The 24,834-nt window shown below is 56.3% G+C and overlaps 1 protein-coding gene across 2 annotated transcripts; it reads left to right on the forward strand.

Annotated features, from left to right (window-relative positions):
- The first annotated feature begins 273 nt into the window (after nucleotides 1-273).
- LOC144953290 (uncharacterized) lies at nucleotides 274-24,834 on the forward strand. Of its 2 annotated transcripts, none has more exons than XM_078883862.1 (8): nucleotides 274-1,113; nucleotides 9,555-9,875; nucleotides 11,129-11,251; nucleotides 11,943-12,969; nucleotides 14,886-15,032; nucleotides 20,067-20,283; nucleotides 20,862-21,057; nucleotides 23,723-24,834. In XM_078883862.1, exons 2-8 carry the CDS (start codon nucleotides 9,594-9,596, stop codon nucleotides 23,849-23,851), a joined length of 2,121 nt encoding a protein of 706 aa, XP_078739988.1. In that variant the 5' UTR covers nucleotides 274-1,113; nucleotides 9,555-9,593; the 3' UTR covers nucleotides 23,852-24,834. The 2 variants fall into 2 exon arrangements, with proteins under 2 accessions (XP_078739988.1, XP_078739987.1); XM_078883861.1 differs by having other exon boundaries at nucleotides 278-1,113; nucleotides 11,129-11,257; nucleotides 23,723-24,833.

Genomic DNA, 24,834 nt, shown 5'->3' on the forward strand with positions numbered 1-24,834 from the left:
CACACTCACTCACACACTCACTCACTCACACTCACTCACACACTCACTCTCTCTCACACACACTCTCACTAACACACTCTCACTCACTCACACACTCACACACACTCTCACACTCACTCACACTCACAGACTCACTCTCACTCACACACTCTCTCACACTCTCACTCACACACTCACTCACACACTCACTCACACTCTCACTCACACACTCACTCTCTCTCACACACACTCTCACTAACACACTCTCACTCACTCACACACTCACTCTCACTCACACTCTCTCACACACTCTCACACTCACTCACACTCACAGACTCACTCTCACTCACACACTCTCTCACACTCTCACTCACACACACTCTCACACACTCACTCACACTCTGTCACACTCTCACACTCTCTCACACACTCTCACACTCACACACACTCTCACACACTCACACTCTCTCACACACTCACTCTCACTCACACACTCTCACACACTCACACAATCTCTCACACTCACACACACTCTCACTCACTCTCACTCACACACTCTCTCACACTCTCACTCTCTCACACACTCTCACTCACACACTTTCACTCACACACACTCACTCTCACTCACACACACTCACTCTCTCACACACTCACTCTCACTCACACTCTCTCACACTCTCTCACGCTCTCACTCACACTCACTCACACTCTCTCACGCTCACACTCTCACTCACACTCACTCACACTCTCTCACACACACTCACTCACACACTTTCACTCACACACACTCACTCTCACTCACACACACTCACTCTCTCACACACTCACTCTCACACTCTCTCACACTCTCTCACGCTCACACTCACTCACACTCTCTCACGCTCACACTCTCACACTCTCACTCACACTCTCTCACACACACTCACTCACACTCTCTCACACTCGCTCACACTCACTCACACTCACTCACACTCTCTCACGCTCTCTCACTCACACTCACTCACACTCTCACGCTCTCACTCACAACGGCTGGACACGGCGAGATGCTGCGTCGCTCCGCAAGTGCAGAGTAGGGACCCCGCAGGAACCCATCCACACTCCCACGGCGCTTCGGGCTGAACATTTCCGATCAAGGTGAGAAATTCCACCCGGTTCTCGTCACCACCACCATCACCGTCGTCATCATCGTCACCATCGTCATGATCGCCACCACCATCACCGTCGTCATCATCGTCACCATCATCATGATCGTCATTATTGTCATGATCACCACCACCATCACCGTCGTCATCATCGTCACCATCGTCATGATCGCCACCACCATCACCGTCGTCATCATCGTCTCCATCATCATGATCGTCATTATTGTCATGATCACCACCACCATCACCGTCGTCATCATCGTCACCATCGTCATGATCACCACCACCATCACCGTCGTCATCATCGTCACCATCATCATGATCGTCACCATCGTCATGATCACCACCACCATCACCGTCGTCATCATCGTCACCATCATCATGATCGTCATTATTGTCATCAATGTCACCATCATCATCATCACCATCATCGTCATTGTTACCATCGTCATGATCACCACCACCATCACCGTCGTTATCATCGTCTCCATCATCATGATCGTCATTATTGTCATCAATGTCACCATCGTCATCGTCATCATCGTCATCATTATCACCATCATCATCACCATCATCATCACCATCATCGTCATTGTTACCATCATCATGATCACCATCATCATCAATGTCACCATCATTATCATCACCATCATCATCATGATCACCATCATCATCATCATGATCACCACCACCATCATCATCATTGTTACCATCATCATGATCACCATCATCATGATCACTATCATCATCATCATCATGATCACCATCATCAATGTCACCATCATCATCACCATCCGGTCTCACCACCATCATCACAACCACCAGGCTGTCCACCCGATCGACATCACCACAATCATCACCACCATCACCACCACCATCATCAGCAGCATCACCACCACCATCATCACCACCACCATCACCACCACCATCAGCATCACCACCACCACCATCATCACCACCACCACCATCACCACCACCATCACCACCACCATCATCAGCAGCATCACCACCACCATCATCACCACCACCATCATCACCACCACCATCAGCATCACCACCACCACCATCATCACCACCACCACCATCACCACCACCATCACCACCACCATCATCAGCAGCATCACCACCACCATCATCACCACCACCATCACCACCACCATCAGCATCACCACCATCACCACCACCACCATCACCACCACCATCACCACCATCATCAGCAGCATCACCACCACCATCATCACCACCACCATCACCACCACCATCAGCATCACCACCACCACCATCACCACCACCATCACCACCACCATCATCAGCAGCATCACCACCACCACCATTACCACCACCACCACCACCATCACCACCACCATCAGCATCACCACCACCACCATCATCACCACCACCACCATCATTACCATCACCAGCAGTGTGAGATATTTCCACCCCAATCGACATAATGATCAGCAGCATCATGTGTGTGTGTGTGTGCGTGTGGGTGTGTGTGTGCGTGTGTGTGTGCGCGTGTGTGTGTGTGTGTGTCCGTGCATGCCAATTAGACGAACATTCCACGTGGCCATCCGTAGTGGCTTTTCGTTGTTTCTGGAGGAGCCCCGAGGGTAAAGATTCAATCTCCTGGCTTCGCCAAATGGGGTTTGGCCAGGAGACGTCATAGACGCCTGTCCCCCCGGGGCCTCCGACACAAGCTTATTCATTACATTTTGTGGTCGTGGTTTAGTGGTAATTTAATGAAGGTGGAGGGGTTACCAGCCCCTCGCACCCATCCAGAGCCCCCGTTTAGCCACTGTGGTGGTCACAGCCGCCATGAGGGGAGAGGCCAATGAGGCATTGGCCTCTCCCCACGGCACTGTCCACGACAGCGTTGTCCATCTGGCACTACAAGGAGGTATGGGGTTGTTTTGCCAGACGTGGGAGCGTGGCGATGAGGTGTGGGAAGCTGTAAGCCCCAGGCTACTGTGAACTCGCCTTCCCATCAACCGGAGGCGAGGAGTGGTGGTCGTTGTTACTTATGCCCCAACCGAAGATGAACATCCGTGGAGGGATGCAGGCAAAGCCGATGAGTCGGATGCCTTCTATGACCTCCTGTCACAGGTGCTGGCTAAAGTGGCCCCTCGGGACAGAGTCATCTTGTTGGGTGACTTCAATGCCCGAGTTGGTCATTCTGGGTCCAAGCAAGAACATCTGCTGGACTACATAGTGACGGACCAGTGGATGCGAGCCCATGTCCTTGACACCAGGACCTACTGTGGAGCTGATCTGCCCTCTGACCATCGACTAGTCATCTGTAAGATGCGCCTGCCATTCTTCCACTCCGGCGGTGGGTGTACACCCAGGACCCCATTCCAACCTAAAGTGGCCTGGTCTCAGCTAGCTGATGAAAGTTGCAAGCAAGAATTTCATCATCGCTTGCAGCTGGGGTTGGCATCGTCTCCCACTCCTGATGTCGAGGGTAAATGGGCGAGGTTTAGGACTGTGACTCATGCAGCTGCAATGGCTGCTTTGGGTACGCGGTCCAGACCTCCCCAGAAACCCTGGCTGACAGAGGAGGTGTTCAGGATGGTTGAGAAAAAGCGACAGGCCCACTCTCATCGCCTACAGCATCCCACGTCAGAGAATGAGGAGGCTTACCGCAGCCTTCGTTCAGAGGTTCGGAGAGCTGTGAGGCGCTGCAAGGATGGGTGGTGGTCGCGGGTTGCTAAGCAGATGGAGTCTGCCTCAGTGGCCCGCGATCACAAATCACTATTTAATTCCATTAAATAAAACGGTGATCCAATCTCCGACCCCCAGGAACAGGTTTGCAGATTTGCTGAGCATTTCTGTGAGGTCCTGGGGGAGAGGACATCCCTCAGCCAAGCGAAATGCTGAGTGAGGGTGGCGTTTGTGCACAGACTGCCCTACATGACATCATAACAAGAGTCTGGACCACTGGACGGGTTCCGCAGGATTGGAAGGATGCCCTGGTGGTCCCCCTCTTCAAGAAGGGGGACGGCACAGACTGTAACAACTACGGGGACATTTCACTCCTCAGTGTGCCGGGAAAGGTCCTGGCAAGGATTATTCAACATCGCCTTGCTAGGCACGCTGAAGAGAGGCTTGCAGAGCCCCAATGCGGTTTCAGGAAAGGGCGGTCCTGCACAGATGCCATATTTTCTGTCCGTCTGCTATAGCAAAGGTGTAGGGAATTCCAACAAGACCTACATCTCTGCTTTATTGACCTGGTCAAGGCCTATGATACCATCAGTAGGACTGGGCTCTGGGTTGTTCTTCGTGCTTTTGGAGTCCCTGACCCTCTGCTCACGATCATTAAGGACCTTCATGATGGTGAGCGGGCCCGGGTAAAACTACGTGGCCGGGAGTCAGAGCCTTTCCCTGTACACCTTGGGGTGCGACAGGGATGTCCTCTGGCTCCCACATTATTTAACATCTTTTTTGACCACGTAGTTCGTGAAGCCTTCAATAGCTGTACCAGAGGAATTTCCATTTGGTACAGATACAATGGGAGGCTGATCGATACCCGGGTAAGGTCAAGGGATGGCTCCCTATTGGTCAACCACGTTATGTATGCCGATGATTTGGTAATTGCTGCTCAATCAGAGGAGGAGTTGGAGACGTTGCTGCTGAAACTGGAGCGTGCCACTAAGAGGTGGGGCCTTACCATCAGCCCCACCAAAACTAAGCACCTGCCTGGGTATTTTGTACCATCGGGTACGGGCACGGCACGGGCTAGAGAAGAGATGGAGTGCTGTGGTACAGGAGGACGTGGAGCTGAGTGGACTTGCCAATGACTGGTACCAGCGGTGTCAAGATCGGCCTCTGTGGAGGAGGCTCGTGAAGGACGCTACTGGGCAGTTGGAGGCAGTCGCCCTCCAATAACAACGGAGGTCGGAGGAGCGACGCTCACAACAACGAGCGGAGCGCCAGGTGGCTAAAGCACAGCAAGTTGCCACAGTAGGGGGCACAGGTGGTGCATCAGCAAGTCGTCTCAGTCAGTCGACCTGTGCAATCTGGGTCTGCCCCGTGACCTCCTGCCAGCGGGCGTTCGACACTTCACGTGGCCTCAAGGTGCACATGGCCTGGCACAAGCGTCGTGGTGACGTCACCGCCACCTAGTGGCGAATGGCGGTTGTTGTTGTTGTCCGTGCGTGCGAGCACTTCCAACGGCCTTTAGGTGGATAACCCCACCACCCACCCACCAACCCAAACCCACCACCAACCACCACCCACCCTCCACCACCCACCCACCATCCACCCACCACCCACACACCATCCACCCACCACCCACCCACACACCACTTACCCACCACTCACCCACCACTCACCCACCCACCCACCACCCACCCACCATCCACCCACCACCCACCCACTCACCGCCCACCCACCCGCCACCCACCCACTCGCCACCCACCTACCCACCACCCACCACTCACCCACCCACCACTCACCCACTCACCACTCACCCACCCACCACTCACCCACCCACCACTCACCCACCCACCACTCACCCACCCACCACCCACCACTCACTAACCCACCACTCACCCACCCACCACTCACCGCCCACCCACCAACCCAAACCCACCACCAACCACCACCCACCCTCCACCACCCACCACCCACCCACCCACCACCCGCCACCCACCCACCACTCATCCACCACTCACCCACCCACCACTCACCCACCACCCACCCACCACTCACCCACCACCCACCCACCCACCACTCACTCACTCACTCACCCACCCACAACCCACCACTCACCCACCACTCACCCACCGCTCACCCACCACTCACCCACCACTCACTCACCCACCCACCACCCACCGCCCACCCACCACTCACCACTCACCCACCGCTCACTCACCCACCCACCACTCACCACTCACCCACCCACCACTCACCACTCACCCACCGCCCACCCACCACTCACCCACCACTCACTCACCCACCCACCACTCACCACCCACCACCCACCCACCACTCACCCACCACTCACCCACCCACCACTCACCCACCACTCACCCACCCACCACTCACCCACCACTCACCCACCACTCACCCACCCACCATCCACCCACCCACCATCCACCCACCACCCACACACCACCCACCCACCTACTCGCCACCCACCCACTCGCCACCCACCTACCCACCACCACCCACCCACCACCACCCACCCACCACCCACCCACCACTCACCGACCCACCACCCACCCACCACTCACCCACCACCTACCACTCACCCACCCACCCACCACCCACCACTCACTCACCCACCCACCACCCACCACTCACCCACCACTCACCCACCCACCACTCACCCACCACTCACCCACCACTCACCCACCCACCATCCACCCACCACCCACCCACCATCCACCCACCACCCACCCACCATCCACCCACCACCCACCCACACACCACCCACCCACTCACTCGCCACCCACCCACCACTCACCGCCCACCCACCACTCACCACTCACCCACCACTCACCCACCACTCACTCATCCACCCACAACTCACCCACCCACCACTCACTGCCCACCCACCACTCACCACTCACCCACCACTCACTCACTCACTCACCCACCCACCACCCACCACTCACCCACCACCCACCACTCACCACCCACCACTCACCCACCACCCGCCACCCACCCACCCACCACTCACCCACTCGCCACCCACCCACTCACCCACGACCACCAACCCACCACTCACCGCCCACCCACCACTCACCCACCACTCACCCACCACCCATCACTCACCCACCCTCTCCACCTTCTCGCTAAAGCCGGTGGTGGCTTACGGAGTGGTGGGGGGGGGGGTTGGAAGGGGGGTGGAGGGGCGGGGTGGGGGGGATAGGGTAGAGGGAGGGGCTGTGATCCTCTGTCCCTATGCCAGGTGGATTACCCAGCCTCCCCTGCACCCTGCGTCACCTCTGTTGGGTTCCTGCTGCAGGTTTGTGGGTTCTGAGTCTGGGTTTGTGGGTTCTAAATCTGGGTTTGTAGGTTCTGAGTCTGGGTTTGTGGGTTCTGAGTCTGGGTTTGTGGGTTCTGAATCTGGGTTTGTGGGTTCTGAATCTGGGTTTGAGGGTTCTAAATCTGGGTTTGTGGGTTCTAAATCTGGGTTTGTGGGTTCTGAGTCTGGGTTTGTGGGTTCTAAATCTGGGTTTGTGGGTTCTAAATCTGGGTTTGTGGGTTCTGAATCTGGGTTTGAGGGTTCTAAATCTGGGTTTGTAGGTTCTAAATCTGGGTTTGTGGGTTCTAAATCTGGGTTTGAGGGTTCTAAATCTGGGTTTGTGGGTTCTAAATCTGGGTTTGTGGGTTCTAAATCTGGGTTTGAGGGTTCTAAATCTGGGTTTGAGGGTTCTAAATCTGGGTTTGTGGGTTCTGAATCTGGGTTTGTAGGTTCTAAATCTGGGTTTGAGGGTTCTAAATCTGGGTTTGAGGGTTCTAAATCTGGGTTTGTGGGTTCTAAATCTGGGTTTGTGGGTTCTAAATCTGGGTTTGTGGGTTCTGAATCTGGGTTTGTGGGTTCTGAGTCTGGGTTTGTGGGTTCTGAATCTGGGTTTGTAGGTTCTGAGTCTGGGTTTGTGGGTTCTGAGTCTGGGTTTGTGGGTTCTAAATCTGGGTTTGTAGGTTCTGAGTCTGGGTTTGTGGGTTCTGAGTCTGGGTTTGTGGGTTCTAAATCTGGGTTTGTGGGTTCTAAATCTGGGTTTGTGGGTTCTGAATCTGGGTTTGAGGGTTCTAAATCTGGGTTTGAGGGTTCTAAATCTGGGTTTGTGGGCTCTGAATCTGGGTTTGTAGGTTCTAAATCTGGGTTTGAGGGTTCTAAATCTGGGTTTGAGGGTTCTAAATCTGGGTTTGTGGGTTCTAAATCTGGGTTTGTGGGTTCTAAATCTGGGTTTGTGGGTTCTGAATCTGGGTTTGTGGGTTCTGAGTCTGGGTTTGTGGGTTCTGAATCTGGGTTTGTAGGTTCTGAGTCTGGGTTTGTGGGTTCTGAGTCTGGGTTTGTGGGTTCTGAATCTGGGTTTGTAGGTTCTGAGTCTGGGTTTGTAGGTTCTGAGTCTGGGTTTGTGGGTTCTGAGTCTGGGTTTGTGGGTTCTAAATCTGGGTTTGTAGGTTCTGAGTCTGGGTTTGTGGGTTCTGAGTCTGGGTTTGTGGGTTCTAAATCTGGGTTTGTGGGTTCTAAATCTGGGTTTGTGGGTTCTAAATCTGGATTTGAGGGTTCTAAATCTGGGTTTGTGGGTTCTAAATCTGGGTTTGTGGGTTCTAAATCTGGGTTTGTGGGTTCTAAATCTGGGTTTGTGGGTTCTGAGTCTGGGTTTGTGGGTTCTGAATCTGGGTTTGTAGGTTCTGAGTCTGGGTTTGTGGGTTCTGAGTCTGGGTTTGTGGGTTCTAAATCTGGGTTTGTAGGTTCTGAGTCTGGGTTTGTGGGTTCTGAGTCTGGGTTTGTGGGTTCTAAATCTGGGTTTGTGGGTTCTAAATCTGGGTTTGTGGGTTCTGAATCTGGGTTTGAGGGTTCTAAATCTGGGTTTGAGGGTTCTGAATCTGGGTTTGTAGGTTCTGAGTCTGGGTTTGTGGGTTCTAAATCTGGGTTTGTAGGTTCTGAATCTGGGTTTGTGGGTTCTAAATCTGGGTTTAAGGGTTCTGAATCTGGGTTTGTGGGTTCTAAATCTGGGTTTGTGGGTTCTAAATCTGGGTTTGTGGGTTCTGAATCTGGGTTTGTGGGTTCTAAATCTGGGTTTGTGGGTTCTAAATCTGGGTTTGTGGGTTCTGAATCTGGATTTGTGGGTTATAAATCTGGGTTTGTGGGTTCTAAATCTGGGTTTGTGGGCTCTGAGTCTAGGTTTGTGGGTTCTGAGTCTGGGTTTGTGGGTTCTAAATCTGGGTTTGTGGGTTCTGAGTCTGGGTTTGTATGTTCCTGGTGTAGGTTTGTGGGCTCTGAGTCTAGGTTTGTGGGTTCTGAGTCTGGGTTTGTGGGTTCTAAATCTGGGTTTGTAGGTTCTGAATCTGGGTTTGTGGGTTCTAAATCTGGGTTTGTGGGTTCTAAATCTGGGTTTGTAGGTTCTGAATCTGGGTTTGTGGGTTCTAAATCTGGGTTTGTGGGTTCTGAGTCTGGGTTTGTATGTTCCTGGTGCAGGTTTGTGGGTTCTGAATCTGGGTTTGTGGGTTCTAAATCTGGGTTTGTGGGTTGTGAATCTGGGCTTGTAGGTTCCTGGTGCAGGTTTGTGGGTTCTGAGTCTGGGCTTGTGGGTTCCCGGTGCAGACTAAACGCACTGAAACCCTTCCTGTCTCATTGCGCTGGCAGTGGTGAGAGTGTCCGTCACACCTGTGTAAAAGCCAATCACTAACCCTCACTTCCCCCCTCCCCGCATCTGCCCCCTCCGTCCCCCCCGCCGCCCTCCACCTGACCAGCCCGCACCGCCGCGCGCATGAGGAGGGCATCTCGTGGCGATGTCGGGGCAGGGGCTGCTGGCGTCCGTGGCTCTGTGCGTGGCTCTGTGCGTCGCGTGGCCCGGCCTGTGGGCCTTGCGGGAGTTGCCGAGGCCTCACGTGGTACAGGAGGAGGAGGCCGCCGGGGGTCACGACGGGGGTCACGACGGGGCCCACGACGGGGCCGAGCCGTGCGAGGAGTACCAGCACAAGCTGCTGCCGGGACGGCGGTGCCGCGTGGTGGCCACTGTGGCGTTGGCCGACCACGAGCAGAGCTGCCCGGACATCTTCCGTTGCACACGTGTACGTGGGGGTGGCGGAGGTGGTGGTTGTTGCGGTGGTGGTGGTGAGTGTGGTGGTGGCGGCGGTGGTGGCGTGTGTGGTGGTGGTAGAAGTGGCGGAGGTGGCGGTGGTGTTTGTGTGGGTGGCGGTGATGGTGGTGAGTGTGGTGGTGGTGGGGGTGGCGGCGGTGGTGGCGAGCGTGGTGGTGGTGGTGGAAGTAGCGGAGGTGGTGGTGGTGGTGGTTGCGGTGGTGGTGGTGAAGTTGGTGGTGTGGGTGGCGGCGGTGGTGGCGAGCGTGGTGGTGGTGGAAGTGGCGGAGGTGCTGGAGGTGGTTGCGGTGGTGGTGGTTGCGTTGGTGGTGGTGGTGGTGGTAGCGGCGGTGGTGGCGAGCGTGGTGGTGGTGGAAGTGGCGGAGGTGGTGGTGGTAGAGGTTGCGGTGGTTGCGTTGGTGGTGGTGAAGTTGGTGGTGGTGGTGTGGGTGGCGGCGGTGGTGGTGAGCGTGGTGGTCGTGGAAGTGGTGGTGGTGATGGTGGCGGTGGTGTTTGTGGTGGAAATGGTGGTGGCGGTTGTGGTGGTGGAGATGGTGGTGGCGGTGATGGTGTTGTTAGAGGCGGTAGTGGCGGTGGTGGTTATGGGCTTTAGTGGTGGTGGTGGAGGTGGGGGTGGTGGCAGTGAGGTTGGTGGTGGTGGCTATGCTGTTGCATGCAGTAGAGTGACTTTCCTGTATAATTTATTACTGTATCCTTCACATACAGCTTGTCATTCATCCACAGCTCCCTCCTTCATCCACAGCTCCCTCCTTCATCCACAGCTCTCTCCTTCACCCACAGCTCCCTCCTTCACCCACAGCTCTCTCCTTCATCCACAGCTCTCTCCTTCACCCACAGCTCTCTCCTTCATCCACAGCTCTCTCCTTCACCCACAGCTCCCTCCTTCATCCACAGCTCTCTCCTTCACCCACAGCTCTCTCCTTCATCCACAGCTCTCTCCTTCACCCACAGCTCCCTCCTTCATCCACAGCTCTCTCCTTCATCCACAGCTCTCTCCTTCACCCACAGCTCTCTCCTTCATCCACAGCTCTCTCCTTCACCCACAGCTCCCTCCTCCACCCACAGCTCTCTCCTTCACCCACAGCTCTCTCCTCCACCCACAGCTCTCTCCTTCACCCACAGCTCTCTCCACCCACAGCTCTCTCCACCCACAGCTCTCTTCTCTCGTCTTTCTGCGTGCCCCCACCCGCCTTGCCCCCGATCCAAAAAAATTGTCCTCCGTAGGAAGCGTCCGACTGGCGCCACCAGAGCGAGGCGCTGACGCAGCAGCTGCTCCATCTGCGGGACGGCCTCTCGGAGCTGCGTGAGACGGTGCGGCACCAGCAGCACCGGGGCAACCTTCTTCAGGTGCAGGTGCGGACTGCGAGAGCAGGGGACGAGGGGAGGGGCTACGCGGGAAGAAGGTGGCAGCCGGACCGCGGTCGGGGTGTGTCGGCATGGTCGGCTAAATACGTTGCGGCAAAGGAGACTGAACATCCACACGGCATAGATCATGAACTTCTTGGTTCTTTCGGTAAAGTCGTCACGTAGAATGGAAATAATAAAATAATAAAAATAAAACATAATACAATAATTCTCACGACGTTTCGGCCACAACGCAAGCAGCCGTCCTCAGGTGGAGAACAGGTCTGTCGAGAAGACAGAGTCTGAATGACTCACCTGGGGTGTGTCATTCAGACTCTGGGGTGTGTCATTCAGACCCACACACACACACCCACCCACACACCCACCCACACACACACACACCCACACACCCACACACCCACACACACCCACAAACCCACACACACACACCCCCACACACACACACACACCCACACACACCCACCCACACACACACACACACCCACACACACACACCCACACAAACACACCCACACACACCCACACCCACACACCCACACCCACACACCCACACACACACCCACACACACACCCACACACCCACCCACCCACACACACCCACACACACACACACACACACCCACACACACCCACACACGCTACAGAACAGTTCGTCTCTGCCTGCTGTGCGCAGCTGGAGTGGGCGAAGCGGAACGCCTCGTGGCAGGCGCAGCGCTGGCGCGACCACGAGCACCGCCTGGCCGAGGCGCTGGCGCTGCTGCAAGTCCACGGCTCGCTGCTGCACGACGCGCGGCACCAGCTGCACCACGACGACGGCTCGCGGCACCAGCTGCACCACAACGGCACGGCCCCCGCGGGACACGCGCCGGGCTGCCGGCGACAGCGGCACCAGTCGGCGCACGGAACGTCGTACGATCCGGAGCACCATCCGGAGCACCACTCGCCGCACCATCCGGAACACGGAGCGTCGCCACACCACTCTCCGCACAGAACGGCGCACGACCCGGAGCACGGAGCGTCACACCATCTGGAACACGGAGCGGCGGTCCACCACTCGTCACACCATCCGGAGCACGGAGCATCGCACCATCTAGAACACGGAGTGGCGTCACACCATCCGGAACACAGAGCGCCCCACCACTCTCCGCACAGAACGCCGCACGACCTGGAGCACGGAGCATCGCACCATCTGGAACACGGAGCGGCGGTCCACCACTCGTCACACCATCCGGAACACGGAGCGCCACACCACTCTCCGCACAGAACGGCGCACGATCTGGAGCACGGAGCAGCATCGCACCATCTAGAACACGGAGTGGCGTCACACCATCCGGAGCACGGAGCGCCCCACCACTCTCCGCACAGAACGGCGCACGACCCGGAGCACGGAGCGGCGTCACACCACTTTCCACACGGAGCGTCGTCACACCATCCGGAGTACGGAGCGGCGTCGCACCACCACCACCACCACCGCCAGAGCCAGAGCCCGCGCGTGGCGCCCCACGGCAACCCGTCGCACCAACACCAACAGCCTCCATCGTCGCACCACCAGGGAGAAGCGCACCACCAATCGGAAGTCAGCTCACCGCAGCAGCAGCATCATCATCAGCAGCAGCAGCATCATCATCAGCAGCAGCAGCATCATCATCAGCAGCAGCGTCATCATCAGCAGCAGCAGCGGCAGCAGTCGCTCGTTGGCGGTAAGCCTGCGTCTGGGCCGCCTACTCAGATGTGGCCCATGGCCAGCTGCGTGCGCTTCGTGGCGCTTGTGCCAGGCCAAGTGCACCTTGAGGCTACCACGTGAAGTGTCGAACGCCCGCCGGCAGGAGGTCACGGGGCAGACCCAGCAGGTGCCACGGGTTGACTGCTGTGCCAGGCCAGGTGCCTGTACCCTACCCGTACCCGGCCGGGTACGGGAAGCCGGGTATCAGGTAGGGTACGGGTACGGCCGGGTACGGGTATCGGGTACCCGTTTGCGACCCTGGTGTGGCCGGGTACAGGTACGGGTAGGCCGTGAGTCACTGGTGAGTCACCGTTTGTCACTCATTTCCCAACGTCTTGTCTCTTCTCACAATTCTAGTTCCTAGAACCAACCCACCCGCACCTGCAACATGGCTTCATCCCAGAGGTCGCAATCGGGTACCCGATACCCGTACCCTACCCGTACCCGGCCGGGTACGGGTAGCCAGGTATCGGGTAGGGTACGAGTACGGGTAGGGTACGGGTACGGCCGGGTACGGGTACAGCCGGGTACGGGTAGGGTACGGGTACGGCCGGGTACGGGTACGGGTAGGGTACGGGTACGAGTAGGGTACGGGTACGGCCGGGTACGGCCGGGTACGGGTAGGGTACGGGTAGGGTACGGGTAGGGTACGGGTATGACCGGGTATGTGTACGGGTACCCGTTTTCAACCCTGGTGTGGCCAGGTACGGGTAGGGTACGGGTACGGGTAGTGTACGGGTACGGGTAGGGTATGGGTACGGGTAGGGTACGGGTAGGGTACGGGTACGGGTAGTGTACGGGTACGGGTAGGGTACGGGTAGGGTAGGGTACGGGTAGGGTACGGGTAGGGTACGGGTACGGGTAGGGTACGGGTACGGGTAAGGAATCAAAACTCGTTTGCGACCTCTGGCCATCGTTCAAACTGCGGAGCATTCCAGGGGGCTTAGCCCCGCCCCCCAGCCCCCCAGCCCCCCCCCCACCCCTCCCTGCCCCCCACCTCCCGATTATCAACGGCGTGTCCAGCGTTCGGAGATTTAGCGGCGAGCCAAGATTAGCGGAGCCGCCGTAGCCAACGCCGCGAGGGACGGTAATAGCGGCCTTCACTGCCAGGCGACCTTTAACCTTTAACCTTCACTCCCTCTGACCCCCCCAATCCATTTGTCTATTTGCGTGTCCATCTGTCCGTCCTTCCACCCGTTCATCTGACCGCCCATCCAATCATCTGCCTGACTATCCGCCAGTCTGACCTCCCATCCGCCCATCTCTTTGACCTTTCGTCCGTTCATCTGACCTCCCATCCATTCATCTGACCTCCCATCCGTCCATCTCTTTGCCCTTTCGTCCGTTCATCTGACCTTCCATCCATCCATTCATCTGACCTCCCATCCGTCCATCTCTTTGCCCTTTCGTCCGTTCATCTGACCTCCCATCCGTCCATCTCTTTGCCCTTTCGTCCGTTCATCTGACCTCCCATCCATCCATTCATCTGACCTCCCATCCGTCCATCTCTTTGACCTTTCATCCGTTCATCTGACCTCCCATCCATCCATTCATCTGACCTCCCATCCGTCCATCTCGTTGACCTTTTGTCCATTCATCTGACCTCCCATCCATCCATTCATCTGACCTCCCATCCGTCCATCTCGTTGACCTTTCGTCCATTCATCTGACCTCCCATCCATCCATTCATCTGACCTCCCATCCGTCCATCTCGTTGACCTTTCATCCGTTCATCTGACCTCCCATCCATCCATTCATCTGACCTCCCATCCGTCCATCTCTTTGCCCTTTCGTCCGTTCATCTGACCTCCCGTCCGTCCGTCCATCGGTCCACCTGACCACGTCCGCTCCGCTCCGTCCCTCCGTCCGTGCGGTGTCCGTCTGGACGCGCAGACGCGTGCGGGGGCACCAGGTGCCCCAAGGACTGTGCCTCGCTGCATCGCTCCGGGGAGCGACGCTCCGGGGTCTACTCCCTGATGCCCGTCGGGGGGTCCGGACTCACGGAGCCCGTAGACGCCTACTGCGACATGGAGACGGCGGGTGAGAGACATGGGGTCACGGGCAGAGACTCAGCACTGTGGGTGGCAGTGTTGAGTCTGTGGTGCAGTGTGGAATCTGTGGTGCAGTGTTGAATCTATGGGCAGTGTTGAGTCTGTGGGTGGCAGTGTTGAGTCTGTGGGTGGCAGTGTTGAGTATGTGGGTGGCAGTGTTGAGTCTGTGGTGCAGTGTTGAGTCTATGGTGCAGTGTTGAGTCTGTGGGCAGTGAGTCTGTGGGCAGTGTTGAGTCTATGGGCAGTGTTGAGTCTATGGGCAGTGTTGAGTCTATGGGCAGTGTTGAGTCTATGGTGCAGTGTTGAGTCTATGGGCAGTGTTGAGTCTGTGGGCATTGTTGAGTCTGTGGGTAGTGTTGAGTCTATGGTGCAGTGTTGAGTCTGTGGGCATTGTTGAGTCTGTGGGCATTGTTGAGTCTGTGGGTAGTGTTGAGTCTATGGGCAAGTGAGTCTGTGGATAGTGTTGAGTCTATGGGTAGTGTTGAGTCTATGGGCATTGTTGAGTCTGTGGGTAGTGTTGAGTCTATGGGCAGTGAGTCTGTGGATAGTGTTGAGTCTGTGGGTGGCAGTGTTGAGTCTGTGGGTGGCAGTGTTGAGTTTGTGGGCAGTGTTGAGTATATTGTGCAGTGTTGGACTATGGGCAGTGTTGAGTCTGTGGGCAGTGTTAGTCTATGGGTGGCAGTGTTGAGTCGATGGTGCAGTGTTGAGTCTATGGGCAGTGTTGAGTCTGTGGGTGGCAGTGTTGAGTCTATGGTGCAGTGTTGAGTCTATGGTGCAGTGTTGAGTCTATGGTGCAGTGTTGAGTCTATGGTGCAGTGCTGAGTCTATGGTGCAGTGCTGAGTCTATGGGTGACAGTGTTGAGTCTATGGTGCAGTGCTGAGTCTATGGGTGGCAGTGTTGAGTCTATGGTGCAGTGCTGAGTCTATGGGTGGCAGTGTTGAGTCTATGGTGCAGTGTTGAGTCTATGGTGCAGTGTTGAGTCTGTGGGTGGCAGTGTTGAGTCTATGGTGCAGTGTTGAGTCTATGGTGCAGTGTTGAGTCTATGGTGCAGTGTTGAGTCTATGGTGCAGTGTTGAGTCTATGGGTGACAGTGTTGAGTCTATGGTGCAGTGCTGAGTCTATGGGTGGCAGTGTTGAGTCTATGGTGCAGTGCTGAGTCTATGGTGCAGTGCTGAGTCTATGGGTGGCAGTGTTGAGTCTATGGTGCAGTGCTGAGTCTATGGGTGGCAGTGTTGAGTCTATGGGTGGCAGTGTTGAGTCTATGGGTGGCAGTGTTGAGTCTGTGGGTGGCAGTGTTGAGTCTATGGTGCAGTGCTGAGTCTATGGGTGACAGTGTTGAGTCTATGGTGCAGTGCTGAGTCTATGGGTGGCAGTGTTGAGTCTATGGTGCAGTGTTGAGTCTATGGGTGGCAGTGTTGAGTCTATGGTGCAGTGTTGAGTCTATGGTGCAGTGTTGAGTCTGTGGGTGGCAGTGTTGAGTCTATGGTGCAGTGTTGAGTCTATGGTGCAGTGTTGAGTCTATGGTGCAGTGTTGAGTCTATGGGTGACAGTGCTGAGTCTATGGTGCAGTGCTGAGTCTATGGGTGACAGTGTTGAGTCTATGGTGCAGTGCTGAGTCTATGGGTGGCAGTGTTGAGTCTATGGGTAGCAGTGCTGAGTCTATGGGTGACAGTGTTGAGTCTATGGGCAGTGTTGAGTCTATGGGCAGTGTTGAGTCTATGGGCAGTGTTGAGTCTATGGTGCAGTGTTGAGTCTATGGTGCAGTGTTGAGTCTATGGGCAGTGTTGAGTCTATGGGCAGTGTTGAGTCTATGGGCAGTGTTGAGTCTATGGTGCAGTGCTGAGTCTATGGTGCAGTGCTGAGTCTATGGTGCAGTGTTGAGTCTATGGGCAGTGTTGAGTCTATGGTGCAGTGTTGAGTCTGTGGTGCAGTGATGAGTCTATGGGCAGTGTTGAGTCTATGGGTGGCAGTGTTGAGTCTATGGGTGGCAGTGTTGAGTCTATGGGTGGCAGTGTTGAGTCTGTGGGTGGCAGTGTTGAGTCTATGGTGCAGTGCTGAGTCTATGGGTGACAGTGTTGAGTCTATGGTGCAGTGCTGAGTCTATGGGTGGCAGTGTTGAGTCTATGGTGCAGTGTTGAGTCTATGGGTGGCAGTGTTGAGTCTATGGTGCAGTGTTGAGTCTATGGTGCAGTGTTGAGTCTGTGGGTGGCAGTGTTGAGTCTATGGTGCAGTGTTGAGTCTATGGTGCAGTGTTGAGTCTATGGTGCAGTGTTGAGTCTATGGGTGACAGTGCTGAGTCTATGGTGCAGTGCTGAGTCTATGGGTGACAGTGTTGAGTCTATGGTGCAGTGCTGAGTCTATGGGTGGCAGTGTTGAGTCTATGGGTAGCAGTGCTGAGTCTATGGGTGACAGTGTTGAGTCTATGGGCAGTGTTGAGTCTATGGGCAGTGTTGAGTCTATGGGCAGTGTTGAGTCTATGGTGCAGTGTTGAGTCTATGGTGCAGTGTTGAGTCTATGGGCAGTGTTGAGTCTATGGGCAGTGTTGAGTCTATGGGCAGTGTTGAGTCTATGGTGCAGTGCTGAGTCTATGGTGCAGTGCTGAGTCTATGGTGCAGTGTTGAGTCTATGGGCAGTGTTGAGTCTATGGTGCAGTGTTGAGTCTGTGGTGCAGTGATGAGTCTATGGGCAGTGTTGAGTCTATGGGCAGTGTTGAGTCTATGGGCAGTGTTGAGTCTATGGGTGACAGTGTTGAGTCTATGGTGCAGTGCTGAGTCTATGGTGCAGTGTTGAGTCTATGGGTGACAGTGTTGAGTCTATGGTGCAGTGCTGAGTCTATGGTGCAGTGTTGAGTCTATGGGTGACAGTGTTGAGTCTATGGTGCAGTGCTGAGTCTATGGGCAGTGTTGAGTCTATGGGTGACAGTGTTGAGTCTATGGTGCAGTGCTGAGTCTATGGTGCAGTGTTGAGTCTATGGGTGACAGTGTTGAGTCTATGGTGCAGTGCTGAGTCTATGGGCAGTGTTGAGTCTATGGGTGACAGTGTTGAGTCTATGGTGCAGTGCTGAGTCTATGGTGCAGTGTTGAGTCTATGGGTGACAGTGTTGAGTCTATGGGCAGTGTTGAGTCTATGGTGCAGTGCTGAGTCTATGGTGCAGTGCTGAGTCTATGGTGCAGTGTTGAGTCTATGGGCAGTGTTGAGTCTATGGTGCAGTGTTGAGTCTGTGGTGCAGTGATGAGTCTATGGGCAGTGTTGAGTCTATGGGCAGTGTTGAGTCTATGGGCAGTGTTGAGTCTATGGGTGACAGTGTTGAGTCTATGGTGCAGTGCTGAGTCTATGGTGCAGTGTTGAGTCTATGGGTGACAGTGTTGAGTCTATGGTGCAGTGCTGAGTCTATGGTGCAGTGTTGAGTCTATGGGTGACAGTGTTGAGTCTATGGTGCAGTGCTGAGTCTATGGTGCAGTGTTGAGTCTATGGGTGACAGTGTTGAGTCTATGGTGCAGTGCTGAGTCTATGGTGCAGTGTTGAGTCTATGGGTGACAGTGTTGAGTCTATGGTGCAGTGCTGAGTCTATGGTGCAGTGTTGAGTCTATGGGTGACAGTGTTGAGTCTATGGTGCAGTGCTGAGTCTATGGTGCAGTGTTGAGTCTATGGGTGACAGTGTTGAGTCTATGGGTGCAGTGTTGAGTCTATGGGCAGTGTTGAGTCTATGGTGCAGTGTTGAGTCTATGGGTGCAGTGTTGAGTCTATGGTGCAGTGTTGAGTCTATGGACAGTGTTGAGTCTATGGTGCAGTGTTGAGTCTATGGGTGCAGTGTTGAGTCTATGGACAGTGTTGAGTCTATGGTGCAGTGCTGAGTCTATGGTGCAGTGTTGAGTCTATGGGTGCAGTGTTGAGTCTATGGACAGTGTTGAGTCTATGGTGCAGTGTTGAGTCTATGGGTGCAGTGTTGAGTCTATGGACAGTGTTGAGTCTATGGGTGCAGTGTTGAGTCTATGGACAGTGTTGAGTCTATGGTGCAGTGCTGAGTCTATGGTGCAGTGTTGAGTCTATGGGTGCAGTGTTGAGTCTATGGACAGTGTTGAGTCTATGGTGCAGTGCTGAGTCTATGGTGCAGTGTTGAGTCTATGGACAGTGTTGAGTCTATGGTGCAGTGTTGAGTCTATGGGTGCAGTGTTGAGTCTATGGACAGTGTTGAGTCTATGGGTGCAGTGTTGAGTCTATGGACAGTGTTGAGTCTATGGTGCAGTGCTGAGTCTATGGTGCAGTGTTGAGTCTATGGGTGCAGTGTTGAGTCTATGGACAGTGTTGAGTCTATGGTGCAGTGCTGAGTCTATGGTGCAGTGTTGAGTCTATGGTGCAGTGTTGAGTCTATGGTGCAGTGTTGAGTCTACGGTGCAGTGTTGAGTCTATGGGTGACAGTGTTGAGTCTATGGTGCAGTGTTGAGTCTATGGTGCAGTGCTGAGTCTATGGGTGACAGTGTTGAGTCTATGGGTGACAGTGTTGAGTCTATGGTGCAGTGTTGAGTCTATGGGTGACAGTGTTGAGTCTATGGTGCAGTGTTGAGTCTATGGTGCAGTGTTGAGTCTATGGGTGGCAGTGCTGAGTCTATGGTGCAGTGTTGAGTCTATGGGTGACAGTGTTGAGTCTATGGTGCAGTGTTGAGTCTATGGGTGACAGTGTTGAGTCTATGGTGCAGTGTTGAGTCTATGGTGCAGTGTTGAGTCTATGGGTGGCAGTGCTGAGTCTATGGTGCAGTGCTGAGTCTATGGGTGACAGTGTTGAGTCTATGGTGCAGTGTTGAGTCTATGGGTGACAGTGTTGAGTCTATGGTGCAGTGTTGAGTCTATGGTGCAGTGTTGAGTCTATGGGTGGCAGTGCTGAGTCTATGGTGCAGTGCTGAGTCTATGGGTGACAGTGCTGAGTCTACGGTTCAGCGCTGGGCCACCGTTGACCAACTCGCAGACCCGCTCACTCTCTCTGCCTCCTTCTCTCCCCCCCACCGCCCGTCCCCCGTCACCAAGGCGGCGGCTGGACGGTGATCCAGCGCCGTCTGAACGGATCGGTGGACTTCAACCGGGGCTGGGCGGACTACGCGGCGGGGTTCGGCTCCCCGCACGGCGAACTGTGGCTGGGCAACGAGGCGATCCACGCGCTCAGCACGCAGGGGGACTACTCCCTGCGCATCGATATGCGGGGGTGGGACGGCGCACAGCGGCACGCACTCTACCACTCGTTCCGGTAGGTGGGGAGATGGGGGCTGGTTAAAATACTCACTGTACTCACTACTTACTTAACTCACTATACTCACTACTCACTATACTCACTACTTACTAAACTCACTACTCACTATACTCACTACTCACTATACTCACTACTTACTAAACTCACTACTCACTATACTCACTACTCACTATACTCACTATACTCACTACTTACTAAACTCACCACTCACTACACTCACTCACTACACTCACTACACTCACTCACTACACTCACTACACTCACCACACTCACCACACTCACCACACTCACTACACTCACCACACTCACTCACTACACTCACCACACTCACCACACTCACCACACTCACCACACTCACTACACTCACTACACTCACCACACTCACTACACTCACTACACTCACCACACTCACCACACTCACCACACTCACTCACTACACTCACTACACTCACTACACTCACTACACTCACTACACTCACCACACTCACTCACTACACTCACTACACTCACTACACTCACTACACTCACTCACTACACTCACTCTGTCCCACCGCTCCCCACCACCCGCACGGCAGCACGTCTGGCGAGGATGAGCTCTACGCCCTCCACGTTGGCGGCTACAGCGGCACCGCCGAGGACTCCCTGGCCTGGTACCACGACGGGCGAGCCTTCAGCACGGCCGATACGGGCGGAGTGTGCGCGCGCATCGCTCACGCGGGCTGGTGGTTCCACCAGTGCTACTACAGCAACCTCAACGGGGTCTACTACCACGTGCGTGGTGTGGTGGTGGTGGTGTGGTGGTGGTGGTGTGGTGCTGGTGGTGGTGGTGTGGTGGTGGTGGTGTGGTGGTGGTGGTGGTGGTTCCACCAGTGCTACTACAGCAACCTCAACGGAGTCTACTATCACGTGCGTGGTGTGGTGGTGGTGGTGTGGTGGTGGTAGTGTGGTTGTGTGGTGCTGGTGGTGTGGTGGTGGTGTGGTGGTGGTGGTGGTTCCACCAGTGCTACTACAGCAACCTCAACGGGGTCTACTACCACGTGCGTGGTGTGGTGGTGGTGGTGTGGTGGTGGTAGTGTGGTTGTGTGGTGCTGGTGGTGGTGGTGTGGTGGTGGTTGTGTGGTGGTGTGGTGGTGGTAGTGTGGTTGTGTGGTGCTGGTGGTGGTGGTGTGGTGGTGGTGATGGTGGTGGTGGTGGTTCCACCAGTGCTACTACAGCAACCTCAACGGAGTCTACTACCACGTGCGTGGTGTGGTGGTGGTGGTGGTGGTTGTTGTGGTGGTTGTGTGGTGGTGTGGTGGTGGTGGTGGTGGTGGTTCCACCAGTGCTACTACAGCAACCTCAACGGGGTCTACTACCACGTGCGTGGTGTGGTGGTGGTGGTGTGGTGGTGGTTGTGTGGTGCTGGTGGTGGTGGTGTGGTGGTGGTGGTGTGGTGGTGGTGGTCCTGGTGGTTCCACCAGTGCTACTACAGCAACCTCAACGGGGTCTACTACCACGTGGGTGGTGTGTGGTGGTGGTGGTTGTTGTGGTGGTTGTGTGGTGGTGGTGGTGGTTCCACCAGTGCTACTACAGCAACCTCAACGGGGTCTACTACCACGTGGGTGGTGTGTGGTGGTGGTGGTTGTTGTGGTGGTTGTGGTGGTGGTGGTTCCACCAGTGCTACTACAGCAACCTCAACGGGGTCTACTATCACGTGGGTGGTGTGTGGTGGTGGTGGTTGTTGTGGTGGTTGTGGTGGTGGTGGTGGTGGTTCCACCAGTGCTACTACAGCAACCTCAACGGGGTCTACTATCACGTGGGTGGTGTGGTGGTGGTGGTGGTGTGGTGGTGGTAGTGTGGTTGTGGTGGTGGTGTGGGTGTGGTGTGGTGGTGGTGGTGGTGGTGGTGTGGTGGTGGTAGTGGTGTGGTGGTGGTGGGTGTGGTGGTGGTGGTGTTGGCGAGTGAGTGGGTGGTGAGTGGTGAGTGAGTGGCTGAGTGAGTGAGTGGCTGAGCGAGCTATCGAGTGGGTGAGTGAGTGGGTGAGTGAGTGAGTGGCTGAGTGAGAGGGTGGAGAGTGAGTGGGTGGGTGGTGAGTGAGTGGGTGAGTGAGTGGCTGAGCGAGCGAGTGAGTGAGTGAGTGGCTGAGTGAGCGGGCGAGCGAGCGAGCGAGCGAGTGGCTGAGCGAGTGAGCGAGCGAGCGAGTGAGCGGGCGAGCGAGCGAGCGAGTGGCTGAGCGAGCGAGCGAGCGAGTGGCTGAGCGAGCGGGCTGAGCGAGCGGGCTGAGCGAGCGGGCTGAGCGAGCGGGCTGAGCGAGCGGGCTGAGCGAGCGGGCTGAGCGAGCGGGCTGAGCGAGCGGGCTGAGCGAGCGGGCTGAGCGAGCGGGCTGAGCGAGCGGGCTGAGCGAGCGGGCTGAGCGAGCGGGCTGAGCGAGCGGGCCTGAGCGAGCGGGCTGAGCGAGCGGGCTGAGCGAGCGGGCTGAGCGAGCGGGCTGAGCGAGCGGGCTGAGCGAGCGGGCTGAGCGAGCGGGCTGAGCGAGCGGGCTGAGCGAGCGGGCTGAGCGAGCGGGCTGAGCGAGCGGGCTGAGCGAGCGGGCTGAGCGAGCGGGCTGAGCGAGCGGGCTGAGCGAGCGGGCTGAGCGAGCGGGCTGAGCGAGCGGGCTGAGCGAGCGGGCTGAGCGAGCGGGCTGAGCGAGCGGGCTGAGCGAGCGGGCTGAGCGAGCGGGCTGAGCGAGCGGGCTGAGCGAGCGGGCTGAGCGAGCGGGCTGAGCGAGCGGGCTGAGCGAGCGGGCTGAGCGAGCGGGCTGAGCGAGCGGGCTGAGCGAGCGGGCTGAGCGAGCGGGCTGAGCGAGCGGGCTGAGCGAGCGGGCTGAGCGAGCGGGCTGAGCGAGCGGGCTGAGCGAGCGGGCTGAGCGAGCGGGCTGAGCGAGCGGGCTGAGCGAGCGGGCTGAGCGAGCGGGCTGAGCGAGCGGGCTGAGCGAGCGGGCTGAGCGAGCGGGCTGAGCGAGCGAGCGAGCGGGCGAGCGAGCGAGTGAGTGGCTGAGCGAGCGAGCGAGCGAGCGAGTGAGTGGGCGAGCGAGCGAGTGAGTGGCTGAGCGAGTGAGTGAGCGAAGTGAGCGAGCGAGTGGCTGAGCGAGTGAGCGAGTGAGCGAGCGAGTGAGTGGCTGAGCGAGTGGCTGAGCGAGCGAGCGAGTGAGCGGGCGAGCGAGCGAGTGAGTGGCTGAGCGAGTGAGTGAGCGGCGGCGACGCGAGCGAGTGAGTGGCTGAGCGAGTGAGTGAGCGAGTGAGCGAGTGAGTGAGCGAAGTGAGCGAGCGAAGTGGGTGAGTGGCGGTTACAATCGCTGCGCCTCCCCCATCGATCCACTGCTGGATGATTCTCTCCGTGCACCACTGCTGGTGACGCAGAGTGTGACGATGGTGGTGGAATCACCGCCCTTGACCCCCCTCTTCCCGCCCCCTAGGGGGGTGACTACGAGTCTCGCGCTCGTCACCTGCTGGGCCCGGACGGAGTGGTGTGGTACACGTGGACTCACTCGGACTACTACTCGCTGAGGAGCGTCACCATGATGCTGCGGCCGAACAACTTCTGAGCGAGCGAGTCACTCGGTCACTCACTCAGTCACTTGCTCAGTCACTCACTCGGTCACTCGCTCAGTCACTCACTCACTCATTCACTCAGTCACTCGCTCAGTCACTCGCTCAGTCAGTCACTCAGTCACTCGCTCAGTCACTCACTCACTTGGTCACTCGCTCAGTCACTCGATCACTCGCTCGGTCACTCACTCGGTCTCTGTGTGAGTGAGTCTATGTGTCTCTGTGTGAGTCTATAGATCTCTGTGTGAGTCTACGGGTCTCTATGTGAGTCTATGTGTCTCTGTGTGAGTCTACGGGTCTCTATGTGAGGCTATGGGTCTCTGTGTGAGTCTACGGGTCTCTGTGTGAGTCTATGGGTCTCTATGTGAGTCTATGGCTCTCTGTGAGTCTATGGGTCTCTGTGTGAGTCTATGGGTCTATGTGTGAGTCTACGGGTCTCTGTGTGAGTCTATGGGTCTCTATGTGAGTCTATGGCTCTCTGTGAGTCTACGGGTCTCTGTGTGAGTCTATGGGTCTCTGTGTGAGTCTATGGGTCTCTGTGTGAGTCTATGGGTCTTTGTGTGAGTCTATGGGTCTCTGTGTGAGTTTATGGGTCTCTGTGTGAGTCTATGGCTCTCTGTGAGTCTACGGGTCTCTGTGTGAGTCTATGGGTCTCTGTGTGAGTCTATGGGTCTCTGTGTTAGTCTATGAGTCTCTATGTGAGTCTATGGCTCTCTGTGTGAGTCTACGGGTCTCTGTGTGAGTCTATGGGTCTCTGTGTGAGTCTATGGGTCTCTATGTGAGTGTTAGGGTCTCTATGTGAGTGTGCTAACTGCCGTTCCACCACTCCCCACTAAGAGACACAGTGGCTAACCGCTGCACCACCGCTCCTCCCCCCACCCTCCCCCCCCTCTTAGCCACGTGACGTCACTCACCCACCCAACCCAACCACCAACTCACCCACCAACCCACCCACCAAACCACCCACCTACCAACCCAC

The sequence above is a fragment of the Lampetra fluviatilis genome, chromosome 73, assembly GCF_964198595.1.
Source record: "Lampetra fluviatilis chromosome 73, kcLamFluv1.1, whole genome shotgun sequence".
Classification (NCBI taxonomy): Eukaryota; Metazoa; Chordata; class Hyperoartia; order Petromyzontiformes; family Petromyzontidae; genus Lampetra; species Lampetra fluviatilis.